We start from the raw sequence: 17,094 nt of genomic DNA, 5'->3' as shown, positions 1-17,094 counted from the left end.
TATGATTGGAATAATTTTGTAAAAATATGGATTGATAATAAGTTTAAATATTATTATTTTTCAACATGATATCAAATTTATTCCAAAATTTGTATATGTTTAGAATCAATCAATCAATCAATCAATCAATCAATCAATCAATCAATCAATCAATCAATCAAATCACAGGCATAAGTTTTACAGTATATATATTTATGTATTTTACAATATGATTATATTATTTTGAGAGTGAGAGTGTAAACTAATAATATATTTTAATAACATGATATATAGCACGCAAGTACAGTTTATTTCCTACTTGAGAAGAAAGTCAGTAATTTGATATATTATGAATATCTATTACTAACTCTATTTATATTATGTAAATACAGTGTGCGTAATTTTATAAATTTCATCTACGTACTACACATGACTAGTTCTGAAAATCTATAGAGTTAATAATTCAGGCTAAATATACAACTATTTTCTTACAAACAAGGAAAGAGTTGTATCATTAACATCTTCTTGAACAATGCAAATGAATAATTCTATGAAATACTTAACACAGTTTTAATACTCATCAATTATAGTTTGATAGTATTTCTATTAAATAAATAATTTACATTAGAAACATTTAAATATTTGTTTTCTCTACAATATGTTAGAAATATCTGCTAGTCATGCAACAAGATACAGACAAGATGAAAAATTAAAACATATCCCAATTTCTGTATAATTTCATATGATAATAGAAACAGCAATATTAATTGTATTATATTGCATATAAATTATTTGATTACTAAAATTAAATAATCATCATTTCTACTTAAAATGATAATCAAATATTACATTCAAACGTGTTTTGAATCTTGTTAGTCATTATGCAAATAGCTAATTATATCAACTATAGCTGAATTACTACATATTTTCTAAATAAAGATATTCTTAATCTAATTACATATTAAATTATTCCACAAACAATGTGTAAATACTAACTTATCATACTCATTCATTTTTTTTTTTTTTTTTTTTTTTTTAATATTATATCGTTCTATTTATACTACAATTAAGCCGATAAATCTGGAATGTTGCAAAATATAGGACACAAAATTGCAATTTCGGATATATGAAGTACAGACTAGAAAATTCAATATACTTAAATGCTAGGAAAGTCAAAACGATAAAAATGTTTATTAGGATTTTTATCAAGCATAATTTTGTGAACCATTCATAAATTGGCTTATGATTTATATACTTTATTATAACTGTAATATTTTAATAAACTTTGGAAAGCATTTATAACATTAGAACTGTAATTATATCTTTAATGTAAGAAAAAAAAAAATATATAATTTCATGTTGTTTGGATTTTTATATTAATCTATTAGAAATATTATCAAATGAGAGATAAAATACAGTAAAAAGCGATAATAGCACTTGGTGGGGATACTTTCCGATTTTCGAGCTTTCAGTTTCATCATTATATTCATGTGTATTAAAACTATCATTGTAAAACGCAGAACATCCATGACTTTACATACGAATACGTAATATTACTGTGCATTTAAATAGCTTAAAAAGACCAGCTGCCAAGAAATACATGGTTCTTTCAATATCTTATTATATTATTATTCTTTACTGATTATATGTAATAAAAATGCAATATTTTTACGTGACTTGAGAACTATGCTTAATTTCAAGATTGCGCTATACAATGTATAGGTATATCTCAATCAGAAAATACATTAGGAAGAATATAAGACATGAAAAAGAAAACTTGGACAAATAAAGAGAACATTTCCACCACGCACTATTAATAACATTTGCTACAAAAAGACAACATTATACCTCTACTTATATACATATTGATACATCTTTGATTGCTTTAAAAAAAAAATCACTTATAAAATTTGGAATATATTCAAAAGTGTTGTCGAGCGAAGCTATTACCTGCGATTGAAAAAGTTTTCAATTTTTTCATTATGCTATAATATTTAATATATTAAACTATTGTTTGTAATCCGTTAAATTTAACTACATCACATGGTCTTATTCGATTCCAAAGGTATTGGTTTCCTCCACCGCTAATAATAATTTTTCATATAAAATTTCCGGTGTAGGATACGGCGGAAGATCCAAACGATTAAAGCAAGTATGAGCTCTGAAAAAAAAAGCAATATATTTTAATTATTAAATTAAATTTATCGTTACATAAAAAATAACTTTTTATATTAAGATAAATGGATTTATATCGACATAAAAATACCTGGGTAAACTGTTTGGTCTTCCCCATTTTTCAATACAAAATTTTCTTGGTCCAGTAGATCCACGCAAGGCTGCAAATCCTTCATATGGAATGCTTGAAGTACCAGTTACGAATTGTAATAATCGAAGCCGTTGTTCATTCGAAAATCGGCTTATACTACTCCAGAACCATTCTACCACAGGATGTGCATCATGATATCCGCTTCTATATTCCGTATGCATTCTCCAATCGTTAAGATCAATCTCTGCTGCACCTGCTATTACTAATTCCAATTCACGTGCATCAAATACTGATACCAATCGAGGATCTACCACTTCGTAAAAGCCGCGAACAAGTGATTCTATCTGTTCTGCGACACCACGTTCTAATCGCCAACGTACAACTCTTTCAAGATATTCCTTTTTATTTTTTTCTGTAACAGCAATGTTTCGTCCACCTGGTTTTAATTCACGTTCTGCTACGCGACCCAAAAGTTCTTCCGTTACAGAGAAAGTTAATTCCAACGGTTCTATACTTATATCCCTTTCTTTAATCCACATTAAACTTTGATGGAACTCTTGGTCCAAACTTTCTAAATCGCTTAGGCTAGCTGGTATTCTCAAAAGTGCTTTGTAAAACGGCCTTGTAAAAAACGCATCCAATAAATATTGATGAACTAATGCCAAACCTAAAACTCTACCTGAAAATCTGAACCAATCGTGATAGTTATCAACAAATGCTGACATAGGAGATACTTGAACTGTATATGTATCGTTCGCAGAATATTCGAATAATCCATAATAAGGATTAAAAAGTTCACGTGATAGATGAAAGAAAAATTCACGGGATGGACCACCATAATCCAAGCCTTCTTCATGATCGAAAATAACTACTAATTTGCCTTTTTGCAAATCTTTCTTAGTAGCAGCCATTATACGTGTAAAAGCATCTTCCAATAAATGCTCTCTTCTAATATGTAATCTACATAAAAAAAGAAATTATTTAGTATAGATCATTTTTATAATTATTTTGCTTTATCTTAATTTATTTTTTTAGTGACTTTTATCTTTAAAATATTCTTCTCTATTATCATTTTTATATCAATATTATTATAAACGGTTTACTTAAGTTTTCCTGGTCCTTGGCCGTATCCTTTACTTTCTAATTTTCTATAAAAAGTCCTAAGTTTAGCTTCAAAATCTCTTCTATATGGAGCTGGAGCTCTGGCTGAAGCTCTTGTTAGACCTGGTGATGCATGTGGACTACCAATTGGAGATCTACCTACATTTCCAGGTACATATGACATAATTTCTTGCTCGAACAAACTGAAAATAACACTCGTAATAATATGGAATATAAAGAATAGTAAATGAAAATTCGAAATTGTTTTTCAATACCTTAACAATAATGCTAAAGGTACATCATGTCCCAATCGTTGTAAGGCTGTAGTACCTTCTACTCTAATAGTATTAACTTTTTCACGTAATGCTATATTTTGTCCTAATGCTGAATGTCTTTCTTTTAGAATATCTATTATATTTGGTTGTCTTAAGAAGGCCACGACTTTGTCATTGTAAGCTACAGGTATATCTGGTGTTGTTGTAATAGCAGACTGTTGTGGTCTGGGTGGTGGTGTAGGTGCTTCATCCAGTAACGTTCGTGGATGTGCAGCTTCAGTCGGCAATCTCGGATCGATAAACGATGTAGCTTTCCTTGCATGACAAATGAAAAATCTCTGAAATTAAATTATTTCTTTATTTATACATTATAAATATAATTTAATATAATTTATATCATATCTGACAAATTTTTTTTTTTAAAGTCAGTCATTGCGTTCTTGCTGTAAAAATATATCATAAAATAATGTTTAATTATTCATTAAAAATTGATCAAAATAAAAAAGGAGATACGTATATACTTAACATACTTTGCCTGTTCTGTCCAGTTTGGATTCATACCCTCTTGGGAGCTCTTTTGTTGAATCAGCAAAGAAGTTAATCAAAGTAACCAAATCTCTGTTATGTTCATATCTTGGAAAAATTGCGGAATCTCTTCTAATTCTACTAATCATATGTTTTAAACTTGGATTATGGTTGTATAATTCCATGGCTTCGACATTAGTGTGAAGGACATTGAAAAAATCAGGTCTTGTTAAAAATAGCACCGGTGGTATTGTTGTAATATCAAAAGTCTCTGAATCAGTTCTTTCAATAGATCTATCATTCTGTCTTTCATTATTTTCACTATGATTTCCATTCGTACTGGCACTACAAGGTTCACGATCGATATTATCAGGCCGAGAAATAGTACGTCTAACACTCTGATAGCGCCTATCTAATTGCTGTCTTCGAAGATCACAACCCGTATTTCGAGTAGCTAATGTAGGTCTTTGCCATGTTGTAGTGTGATTAATATGATCTATATAGAATACTCTACCATGACTATCTATTCGTGCTTCCCATGCTTAAATAAGAATATATGAGTTAAACAATTGTGTATGTAATTAGTATTGTAATTTTTATAAAAAAGGTGATATATATTTTGATTAATATTATATTCTAATTTTCTTACAAGGTGGTAATGGTTCTTCTGAAGATAATGATATATTTGATGTTTGACACATAGGTAATGGCCGTAAAGGCTTTGGACGGTGTGTTGGTGTTGGAGGACACTCTGCTGAATTAGATAATCCTCCTGTTTCTGGCCTTGTCAATGATCTATGAGCTCTTGGTGAACTTAATAATGCTATACTTGTTGTTACTGCTGTCCTTGTCTATAAAGAATCATTTTATAAAATTAGATTATAAAATGTATTATAATCAATATAGTCAACATAATCTTCAAAATATAAAAAGCAGATAAGTGATTTTATTGTAATGAATTAAATTGTATAATATTATTTGCTAAAGAAAAATATTTAATAATCATTAAAAATAATAATTGTATAAATATATGCATTAATAATTTATAATTATGGAGAGACAATATTAACAAAATACTCAGTTGTGATAACAAAAAAATAAAACGTATAAAATATTTTAATTCCAAAAAAAAAATATGTGTGATATACGAATAAAAAGTGTGTGTGATATAAGAAGTTTATATAAAATTAAAGTTTACCTTCAAATTAGATGCTTCGTCAACATCTACAATCTCAAATCCAAAACAGTCTGAAGGGTGCAAAGGCGCAGGGTATTTTGAAAGATGCCTTTTTGGTAATTCTGGTAGCAATGCATTCCTTTTGTGCAAGAATTTGTTCACTGTTCTTGGAGGGAGGGGTGGGGGATTTGGATACAGCGTTTCATATAAAGACTCAGGAGGTGAAAGTCCGGCAGTGCTACGCCATAGCTGATAATATTCTACCCCTTCTTTAGTTATTACATCATTAGTTTCTGTTAATTTCTAAAATAGAACACACATGCTTCTAGTTTATCTATGTAAACAGCAAATCAAACTTTTTTATAAAAAAACATACATTAGAATTTTATATATTTCATAGGTAGAATAAAAATTTCAACATTAAATATCATAATTGCAAAAAAGGCAATAATAATTACAAACTTATAACATGCCATTTATATAAAATTTTTTATATGTAAAATTTAATGTTTAAGAATATCATATTTGTATTTTCAATACAAAGATTTGTATTCTTTTTCGAGCATACCATTGCAGATCTGTTATGAGTTGAAATTGCTTGTTGAGATTCTGTATCAGAATTACTTCCATCACTACTATTTGAAGAACGAGGATCCAACTCTATACTCTGAGCCTCCTCTAATAAAGTTTCTTGTCTGGAAATTGATGGTTCTAAAAGTGCTATAGCATTTTCTTCTAATTCTGTTTGCTGAATTGCTGCAGCTTCGTCTACATTTCTCAGAATTGACATTTTAAATAATTTCTTTCCCTTTATGATATTATTATGAGACAAATCTGTTAATATATTTTCAACTGCCATATCATTTTTAGACGTATTTGCAGATAATGAATCAACTTTATTTAAATTATTTACATCACACTTCTCTTTTTCTAAGGAGCTTTTATGACTAAGATCTTCTAATTGTAAAGTATCCTTGGTAATCATAAAATTGCTGCAATGTGGCAAATTTGTAAAACTATCTTGTAATTCTGGTGTTCCATTCATTCTATGTAAACATAAAACATCAGTATCATTTATATCATCAACCAACTCTTTATTATTAGTATCTGATATATTTAATGGCTTCATAGCAGTGATTAAGTTATAATGGGAATCAAGTGAATCTGTTTGAGTAGGTAATGGACTTGACAACCGTTTTGGCACAAATGAATTTTCTGTTGTAAAACCACTGGCACTATCTAATAAAGAATCATTATCACTATCATCGGGCAGTTTTAATAGCTTCATTAAATTCATAGTATTGCTGACATCTGCTGAGCCATTATCAAATGATGAACGTATATCAGATAACTCTTGAGAAAATGATACTGATTTATCTACGTTCATATCATTACAATTATCTTTTGTTGCTTTGGAATGAGAACTAATGGATATACTTTCATTATTAGCTTCAGATTGTTGTGTTCTTGGATTCCAATTAACACATTTCTCTTGCATTAAGTTTCTATCTTGAAATGTAGATTCAAGATCAATTTGTAATTTTTCATATTCATTATCTGTACTCGCAAAAAAGATCTTTTTCCTAATTAAATTTTTGTGCGATAACAATGCAGGTATTTGATTTGAAGATTGTGCAAGTTCTTTGTACGAAGCATTTTCATTGACTGTAACATCTTTGGAAAGTTCATTTTTATCATCATATTTTTCTTTCGAAACTAATGCGTACGATACATTTGTTTGTAAAGTTTCTTTTTTATTTGGAATTTGTGTTGTAAAAATAGCATTATTTGTTATTTTATCTTGCAATGATGCAATCTCCGCTTGTGAATCATTCTCCGGTAATATTTGATTATCAAATGATATAGAAGAGTTACCTGCAACTTCTATTATTTCAGTTCTATCATTTGATGTTAAAGTTTCCTTGTTGTCTACATTTGATAAAGTATTATTTGAATTTGTTTTCATTGATGTCGCCAAGTCTTCCACAGGCCTTTCTCTTTCCTCATCTTCTGCACTTAATGCATCGATACTTTTTATTTCAGATGGCATTCTTAGAACATAATTTTGACTAATTAAAATAATGTATTTTCATTTCATGGGCCCCTATAAAACAATACAAAAATATCATATAACGTATCATAAATATATTAATAGTTTTATGTTTTACTACTATTTACCTGAGTTTCAATTCCTTTAATCCATTAACATAGTGAATAAAAAAATTTTTACATCATATATGTTCAATTATCAATACTATTTTCATAAGAAAGAGTATGAATGAATTACAAAAAGTATAGCTTTGTGAACTATAACACTACAATCTATGTACATAAATGAATGAACGTTTATTTTGAAGAATAAACGTAATTACCATCGATTACCAAAGGTGAGGAACATAAATATTTAAAAGGTCACATGTAAATACTTTGATTTGAATGTATTGAATATACTTCGAAATTATTCTGAATAATTTGAATTCATATTATTGGTAGAAAATATTTACAAGTATAAAAGATAAATTGTTTACTTACACATGACACATCTTCCGTAAAAATTCGCAAAATGACATTTCAGTTATTCATTTTAGATAGATGTAATTACTTTCATCGACTCGTCTTATTAATTATACACGGATACGTTACACCGATGAACATTGTAGTTTGACAGAAAGATATAGCAGACTGAGCTTAGTATTTTTTATATTCTCTCTCTTTCTTTCTCTCTCTCTCTCTTTCTTCTCTCTCTCTCTCCCTCTCTCTCTCTCTCTCTCTCTCTCTCTCTCTCTCTTCCTCTCTTTCTCACTCTCTCTCTCATACACACAAATACATACGCAAAAATATAATGTGTAATGCAACTATAAATGTGTTCGTTAAACAGCCATATCATTAATGCTTCTCGCTTTATATGATTTTCTAATCCACGCGAAACAGATATAAAATTGAAAAAGTATTTAAGGGAATTGAAACGGAAACACAGCAAATATTATTTCAATCCTCCAATCGTATTTTTGTATAATCAAAAAACAAACGTCATTCGTAGTTTCAAGAAACGCGCTTTATGTTTGAAATCATTGAAATAGGTTAAGACGAAATTAATTTAACAATAGATGGCGTGAGCTTCCTTCATAGAAATTTCATACATAAGCTGGAAGTCTTATGATTTTTTTAATACAAGTATAAAAATTTTACGTCTTCAGTATTCGGTTCAAAAAGTGATATATTAATGTAGTTTTGTTATTTTGAATTGTGTATAATGAGTTCTTCACAATCATCGTCATCGTTTTACGAACCACCAAGAAAACCTATAGATAAAAAAGTGTTTTATCATAATATAAAAATGGTTATTCTCCTAACTACAAAGAAAATAATTTTTGGCAGTTTCATTTTATTTGACATTAACGTAACGCTAGAATATTATATTTTTTGTTTTAGAATATGCAAGAAATACAAAGAGTTGCACATGAAGTTGACAAAAATATGAAAAAAGTGCGAGAAGATGTAGATATTACAGCTACTTTATTAAACGCGATTGAAATACACGCACAGCAAAATAAAAATTAATATTTTTCTTTAATATAGTTTTTGTATAATTTTTTACGAGATTTAAAAGAATATTTTCGCGATAATAAACTTTACTATTACAATTACTTTTATTACAAAGAAAATCGATGACTAACTAATTAAAAAAAAAAAAATGTAATATATGACGGTAGATCGATTAATTGTTTTGACAAGGGAAACATTACAAAAACAAAATTCATTATCTTCTATTTGAACAAAATATGTATTTAAATATTTTTTATTTTTATTATATATTATAATTTTTTTATTACAAATTAATTGAACAATTTTCGTGATCGATGTATTGATCAGTTAAGAATGAAAATGCAATCCGCGAGATGTCGTCTTTATTCCTCACGTTGTATATTACATCAAAAATTCATGTCAGTTTTTGACACACAAAAGTTATCTTTTACATTGTTTGTTTTTATTAGTTAAATCTTTGATATGATATGATCGTATTTAAATGAATATTTATTTAGGTTCAGAATTCATTTAAAAGATAAAGATAAAAGATGGAAAATATTGAAAATATTAATAGATTAGATGGAGAAGTCATGGATTATGTGGACAGCATGGTTGATAACAACAAAGTTTCACATTTAGAAAAAAATTTAAGCAAACGACAATTAAAAAGGGCGAAGAGAACGGAAAAATGGTTGGAGCGAAAAAATGAAAAAAGGTGTTCATTCTGTATTAAAAATTGATAAAATTATAGAAAAAAAAATGATACAAATCATGTTAATTTTAATACAATTAATTACGTTATAGAATATTTATTTTTGTAGATAGTTAATTAAAGCTTTTTCCATTTCATTTCTTAGAAGATTAGAACGAGCTAAAGCTAGAGAAAAGCGAGCATTTGCTCGTGCAAATAATATAGATCTTGGCCCATCTAGAAAAGCTTTAAAAAGAAGTACTATGGCAGAGAGTAGTTGTAAGCTTACCGTTACAATTGATTTATCATTTGATGATTTAATGATAGACAAAGATATTGCAAAATTGATTAAGCAGATATTAAGGTGTTACACATTAAATAGAAGAGCAATTGCACCTTTACAATTTTCTTTAACAAGTTTTAATGGCAAATCTAAAAAGGAAATGGAGAAGCACAATGGATATGAGCACTGGGATGTATGTTATATTACTACTTGTTCTATTTCATATATTTATTCCAAATACACTTAAATATTTGTAGATTACAGGTAAAATTTGAATTTGATTCATACACAAATATTTATCCAAAAGATAAAATTATATATCTCACAAGTGAATCAGAAAATGTAATAGATCGACTAGATCACAGTTGTATATATGTTATAGGTGGCTTGGTTGATCACAATTGTCATAAAGTAAGCTACAATATAAAATCTTTTAACATTAATTTTTTTATAGATTTTATTATTATTATTATTATTATTATTATTATTATTATTATTAGGGTCTTTGTCATAAGTTGGCAGTGGAAAATGGAATAAAACATGGCCGTTTACCATTAGATAAATTTCTTCTAATGAAAGCTAGAAAAGTTTTAACCATTGATCATGGTAAAAAAAAAAAATTAAAAAGTATTATAAACGTATGTACACAGTTATGATCATAGTAAATATACTGTTATAGATATATATTTTTCAGTATTTGAAATCCTTCTTAGAATAACAGAAGGTAAAACATGGCAAGAAGCATTTCTTCAAGTGTTGCCAGAACGTAAGAGAGCTCAACCTATTACATTTCCTCCAAAAAAATCTGAAGAATGTAAAACAATCGATGATATTAAAATAGAAAAAGATTGTGATAAAGATATGTGTAATATAGAAAATGTATTCGAACAAGAATAAAGTTATAAAAGCTTGTAATACTCCATTTTGTATGTAATAATTATAATGTACTATATATGTGAGATATATATATATACACACACAAAATTGTAATTCATTGATGAGCTACTCCATAGATATGTTGCAAAACATTGAATCGTTTTATTTGTAGACACCACGGATTATTGACGAACTAATCTGTAAAATTATATGTTCATTAAGTTTATCGTTTTCATTAATTTTTAAACAGAATAGTAAAAAAACATTAATTTTACGATGACGAAGACCTCAATTATTAATCGTTCATTCAGTTAATTATTAATTGAAATAACTAATTTAATTATAGCATATGATTAATATTTTTGTTAGAAAAACGATATACGATATAAAAAGCAGACTTTTTTTTTAAATTAAGAAGGCACAATGCAATTTTATATACTTAAAATTTAAGTGGAAATTATACAGATTACGTTACTTAAAATTTTAGTTTTTAATTATGGATTTTTAGATAATCAGTGTAAAAGTTTGATTACATTACCTCTTACTAACAATTACCTATAATTTTATGGTATATTTGTTTGAAAGAAAGAATATATACATAATTTATGTCCAAATTCTACTATTGCTGTGTCATAATAATTGCGGTTATCAATAGATAATATTATGAATAACGCAATATATTTTACACACTTTCTGAAAACATAATTATTACGACCTGTTATTATATCACAGAAACAATTTTAAATAGGCTATAAACATTTCATATATAAAAATAGATTCTGTCAGATCATTTACCAATTTTATTCAATCCTTTGCAGTTGTGATTATCATTTCTGATTTACAATACGATTTTAATATTATACTTGATTTCTATACTAAGGAATAAAATGTATAGATTAAGGTAATTTTGTAATTTACCAAATGATTTACTTATAATAAGCTAAATAAAAATACATTGTCTAGATTAATTTTTGCAAAACAATTCATATGATAAGAAGGATTAAAATTATATAATTTTTTTAAAAAGAAACTGATCTCAATGAAACATAAAGCCAAAAGTATTTCTCATAAAATAACTATGTATCAATGATTAGCAAATATAAAACTATGTTACGAATTGTTTTTACCGTCTGTTTACCGCAAATAAAAAAATAATAACAAGAAATCATTACAAAGGAAAATTATTCTAATCTGAACTTAAAATTTGGAATTCAATTAAAAATTTCATTTTACTCAATTACGGATATGTAACCCATTATATTCAGTCTTAAATTTTATCTGAACAAATTGTTATTCACTTCGAATATTTCATTTGAATTCTAAAATTAGAAGATTAATTTTATCTAGCTTATGATAAACATCGTATTTACACAATACAATGATTAGAAATATTTCGTTTATATACACGAGATTTTCTGCTATATAAAAAATATTAATAACAAAATCGTAATGGTAGGTGTATAACAAATCTCGGATTATAATTGAGCAGTTAACAAACGGTTCAATAATCGTAAAACTTACAAAATAATCAAGAAATATTTTGAATGCATAATTGAAAAATATTTTAAGATAATACATGTTATTTTATCAGTTGTTTGCAATTGATTAAATGTTAATATATACTACAAGTTTTTTTTTTTTTTTTTATGATATATCATATTTTGTAACTTAATATATTCTCGAATATATTTTGAAAATTAATATACATTACGAATATATAAAGAAAATTAAAATACATTGTGAAAACTTGTTAACTGATTAATCACTTTTTTTTTTCTTCGATAAATATTCAGCACTATTATTTTTTATAGATACGAGAAAACAATATATGTAATTTACAAAATAATGATACGTGCTTCATGGAGCTCACCCGTGACAAATATATTAATTATACATAAATACATGAATTGGGTTGATTACTATTCTTACAGAGATGTTTTCTTTCTTGTATTGTTATTAATACATATCAGAGATTGTATATTGTAACGAATTTACGTAGTTCATAAATGTTGTTCGTCGGACAATTATAGTTATATCATTTTTTGTATGAAATAAAATGTGTTAGATTTATCTTCCAAATTACGAAACATATTGATTAATTTTAAATTAAAATAATGTCAAATATATAATATCTTCCGTTTGTTTTTATTCTTTATATCATACGATTTTATCTTTGAATATTTGTTTATAACATCTAAAAAATGTATCTGAGTATGTATCAATTCAACGTTTGATTGTTAAGTCTAGATCACAGAAGGGTCTCCATCTACACCTTATTGTACAGTTTCTAAATTTTATACTTTGTTGTATCTGTACATAGCATAAAAATAACGATTTTTAGTAATATTTTACTAGAATTTTCTATAATTTTTTCATATGTAATGATTTTTTAAAAATACATGCAAATCGTGAGCGTGTTAATAATAACAAAAATATTTTTCCGATTTCTATAAAAAAAAAAGCAAGCCAATATTTATATAAGACATAATTATATTCTTCCATTTCTTTTGTATGTATGTCACAGTTTTAAAAGTATATCCACATTCTAAATATCTTCATGCATTATTTATATTTGCAACTTCCTGTCTATCAATTATTTCAAATTCATTATCACTCTCATCATTTGAATTGAATTTATTTTTCAACATTTCTTGTCTAAAATCTATTTCTTCTTCCGAGGATGAACCTTTCTCAAAATGTCTGCTTTGAAACTTAATGCCACCTATATATGTCTCTTCGGCACTAAGTTCCAACTCTGAAAGTTCAACTTCATCAATACTTTCATCTTCATGAGATGGCATTCTTAAATCTACAAGTTTGTCGTCATTAAAAAAATCTGTAAAGAAAAGAAAAAATAGATATTCTTATCATTAAATCTTATGTCAAATCAATGAAAGAAAGGAAAAGAAATAGGTTTCTATTTTTTACTCTATTTGCTAATGTATATAAGTATAAAGTCATACCATTTTGAATATCTGATTGTAAGCTCGATGGTGTTGGAGAATGGTCACCTGATTCTCCTGCCCTTTTTAATAACTGAAGATTATCTTCAGTCACTACTGGTAAAAATTCTTCAACTTCACTATCCCATTCTATAAAAATTTGATAATTGATAAATTATTTTTATAAAAAGAACTATTGTACTATTGTGAAGTATATATTATATTGTTATACCATTTACCTTTATGTGACATTACTTTTCCAGGTAACTTTAGTAGTAATGCAGGTACTAGTAGAATGCTCATACATATGATATAAGCAAGTAATACTCCATTTACAGTACGCCCAATTATCCATAGGCCCAAGGATATAGTACAAACAGCAGTACAAAACTATAATTTTATTACAATTTACAAGCATAAACTTTTTTCGCATTTATATATCTAATAAATCATTTCATAATCAATATAAATATATACAATTTCGTATTTGTATGAAATAAGTATAAATATTATATAGGTCAAAGAGCATAGATTATAATAATACATATCAACAGAGATAACATACCGTCCCTGGCTGATCTTTTCGTAGTTGTTTTATGTTCTGCAAAACGGATTTTATTTTTCGTCCTATCTTTTCAATCTGTTCAGCCTTGGTGTGTGATCTATAAACATATTGCGAAGCTTGTTTATGTTGATTCTGAAAATGGACAATATATTATGCATGTGTGATTCATTTAATTGACTATTTATAATATTTAAATATGCAAGAGCATAAAAAATTCTAATATCAATTAAATTGTACATCTTTTACTATTTAATAGATTAATCATTTGATTTAGTAATATTTCATCAATATTTTACACCCATGTAAATTATTATATATTATATAAATAGGAAAACTTGAAAACTTGTGCAAAAAATCTTGTCAGAGAACATCAAAAAAATTTTATTCTTCATAACTATACTTAATTTTTCCGTTCCAATATTAATTTATATATAGAATAATTTTGTAGATTTTTAACCCATGTATGCAATTGCATATTTATAATCAAACTTGTATAATTCAACTTTCTATTATCTTGTAATTTAAAGATTTTTTTAAATTTAAATGTTTCTTAATATCTGTGTTAATAAGAATCCCAAAATACAATCAGTTGATTGTACGTATTAATAAAGTTCATATAGTATATATGATCATAATTTTAGCATCCATAATTCATTATAACAATATAAAAATAAAAAAGAATTAATGAGTTCCCACATGCGCAACCCATATATATTTTTAAAGCTGAATGACATACACTAATTTTTTCTTGTTTTCTTCGTGTGCCTGTGCTTCCAGGTTCCTATAACAGAGAACCACGACAAGCGCAGCACTGCTGGCTACTGCAAAGCCTCGGATCTCTAGAATAACTATCCCCCTGAAAAATTAGTAGTAAACACTTGCCTCATTTAACTTCATTGTAACGTCAAATGGATTAGTCATAAATATATCTGATCTGATAAAAGAGTTAACATTTAAAAAATGATGGGAAACGGAGAGGTCTCGATTATTGATATATTTCAGGAAATAATTAAATATGATTACACACCCGAATTGATAGCATTAGAATGTTTTACCTTAGGCGCAATATTCACGTCCAAACGTATATCACATGCATTTTAAAAATTCAAATGCAGCCTATTGAAGAAAACAAAAAAGAAAAAGAAATAATAAAAAAAAAAAAAAAGAATAAATAAAGAAATAAAGAAGAAAAAAAAAAGAAAAAACAAGTAAAGTCAAAAAATAAAGGAATAATAAAAAATGAATGAAGAAACAAGATACAATGGAGTTTGTGACGAAGCGTATATTTTGGAGCATACATATGCGAGGCTATACCTCTTGTTCTCATTGTCAGGTGCATAGAGGTAATAGTCAAACATTGCATCTCGAGAAATGTGCGTGTACATACGTATGTACGTCAGCAAAGCAATGTACAAGCAGCGATCGCAATTCAAAACGATCGATGTGCATGCACGCGTGCGTGCGTGCGTGCGTGCGTGCGTGCGTATGTGCGCGCGCCCGTACGCGCATGGCATGTGTATGTGGCGCGAGCGCGTGCGTGTGTGTGTGTGTGTGAAAGAAGGGATACACAGGGAGACGCGCGCGCGCGCATATGAACACATTAATGGATATACAATATTATAAAATATAGCACGGGAGTAGTAGTATCAGCCACTCACCAGAAAAGTATATTGAACACAAACACAACTGTTATACTATTAACAGAGTTTTCCCATAGAAGGATATTTTCCAAAACTCCGCAGAATTTCCTCAAAGCCTCGATGTCGCAAACATTATTGCGACACTCGTCGTCATAATCTTCGTCGACGACGGGCGAATTCCTCGTCGTATCGGCCTCGAGGCTCATCTTTGTTACATCGCAGGAAGGCGACAATGACGATGCTGCTGGTGCTGCTTCGGTTGCTACTAGCGATGATGATGGTGGTAGTGGTGGTGGTGGCGAAGGCGGACTCCTCAACCAACGAAAATAACACGCGATTTTCGATAGCCGTTCCATGACAATTCCAGGACAATGTTGAATCACTCTTCTCGACCTAATTCCTCTTTTCTTTCGGCATGGTATACCCTCCAACGGTCGTAGAAAGATATTTTTAGCGCGTGACAACGGGAAGGAGAGACTTTTCGAAATGAACGAACAAACACCGAGGTCCCTTCTGTTTCGTTTCCGAAGTGCGAATGCTGGACGCTTAAGAGGGATGCTAGAGAGGGGGAGAAAATACTAGTAGAGGGGATGCTTTACGATATACGTATATTAACACACCTACTTCTACTATATAGTTGTGTGTATGTATATGTATATATATATACACATATACGTATATATATGCATGTATGTATGCATGTACGTATGCATGTACGTATGCATGTATGTATGCATGTATGTATGCATGTACTTGCGCATGCACGCAGTACACGAGTTTGCAAAATCATATGAGCTCAATTGGTGACAGTTTTGGTCTACCTATTTTTCGATCAGGAGATAGGACTATTAGAAAATACTCTTCCTTGTTTACCCGTTAAAACAATTCAATATTTAGATTTTCTCTAAAATCGTTTATTATTTCTTCTCAAAGCTACTACGTCATTTATACATGCGCTCGTGCGTACATCTTCACAAGCCATCTATCCATACATATATAGTTACCTACACACACATTACATTTGCACAATCATACTCTTAGCTTACTTTACATATATTCAGCACATAATGATTGTAATATGAGATCACAAATCGTCGTGGCAGTCATGTTACTCCACGTTCGTTTCCATTAGTTTGCTTTTTCTTAACGTTTTCAAATCAGTATCGTTGTTTATCGCATTAAATTTTATACGAAAAGAGAAAAGGAAAAATTTCATGTAGAAAATGTCTATAACGTTAACGTTTAT

General features: G+C 28.3%; 3 protein-coding genes across 8 annotated transcripts; 1 reads left to right on the top strand and 2 right to left on the bottom strand.

The window, feature by feature from the left end:
• Positions 1-174: 174 nt before the first annotated feature.
• Positions 175-8,077, bottom strand: LOC122631652 (E3 ubiquitin-protein ligase HECW2). The gene is made up of 9 exons (XM_043817605.1): positions 7,856-8,077; positions 5,892-7,427; positions 5,345-5,626; positions 4,796-4,997; positions 4,152-4,687; positions 3,622-3,959; positions 3,349-3,549; positions 2,246-3,205; positions 175-2,140 (listed from the first exon to the last, which is right to left on the bottom strand). The coding sequence occupies exons 2-9, from the start codon at positions 7,371-7,373 to the stop codon at positions 2,029-2,031; spliced, it is 4,113 nt and encodes a 1,370-aa protein (XP_043673540.1). The 5' UTR covers positions 7,374-7,427; positions 7,856-8,077; the 3' UTR covers positions 175-2,028.
• Positions 8,078-8,476: 399 nt separating this feature from the next.
• LOC122631761 (tRNA methyltransferase 10 homolog A) lies at positions 8,477-10,745 on the top strand. Of its 6 annotated transcripts, XM_043817832.1 has the most exons (8): positions 8,477-8,663; positions 8,756-9,267; positions 9,367-9,566; positions 9,709-10,018; positions 10,083-10,089; positions 10,208-10,236; positions 10,326-10,431; positions 10,505-10,745. In XM_043817832.1, exons 3-8 carry the CDS (start codon positions 9,400-9,402, stop codon positions 10,720-10,722), a joined length of 837 nt encoding a protein of 278 aa, XP_043673767.1. In that variant the 5' UTR covers positions 8,477-8,663; positions 8,756-9,267; positions 9,367-9,399; the 3' UTR covers positions 10,723-10,745. The 6 variants fall into 6 exon arrangements, with proteins under 6 accessions (XP_043673767.1, XP_043673763.1, XP_043673762.1 ...); XM_043817828.1 differs by lacking the exon at positions 10,083-10,089 and having other exon boundaries at positions 8,478-8,663; positions 8,756-8,809; positions 10,090-10,236; XM_043817827.1 differs by lacking the exon at positions 10,083-10,089 and having other exon boundaries at positions 8,478-8,663; positions 10,090-10,236.
• A 2,426-nt stretch (positions 10,746-13,171) lies between these two features.
• LOC122631581 (reticulophagy regulator 1-like) lies at positions 13,172-16,404 on the bottom strand. The gene is made up of 6 exons (XM_043817458.1): positions 15,867-16,404; positions 14,945-15,064; positions 14,209-14,305; positions 13,883-14,033; positions 13,665-13,793; positions 13,172-13,537 (listed from the first exon to the last, which is right to left on the bottom strand). Exons 1-6 carry the CDS (start codon positions 16,202-16,204, stop codon positions 13,257-13,259), a joined length of 1,116 nt encoding a protein of 371 aa, XP_043673393.1. The 5' UTR covers positions 16,205-16,404; the 3' UTR covers positions 13,172-13,256.
• Positions 16,405-17,094: the final 690 nt, after the last annotated feature.

This window comes from Vespula pensylvanica, chromosome 9 (genome assembly GCF_014466175.1).
Source record: "Vespula pensylvanica isolate Volc-1 chromosome 9, ASM1446617v1, whole genome shotgun sequence".
Classification (NCBI taxonomy): domain Eukaryota; kingdom Metazoa; phylum Arthropoda; class Insecta; order Hymenoptera; family Vespidae; genus Vespula; species Vespula pensylvanica.
Note: the sequence above shows the minus strand (reverse complement) of the source record. Positions and strands in the feature narration are given on the sequence as shown.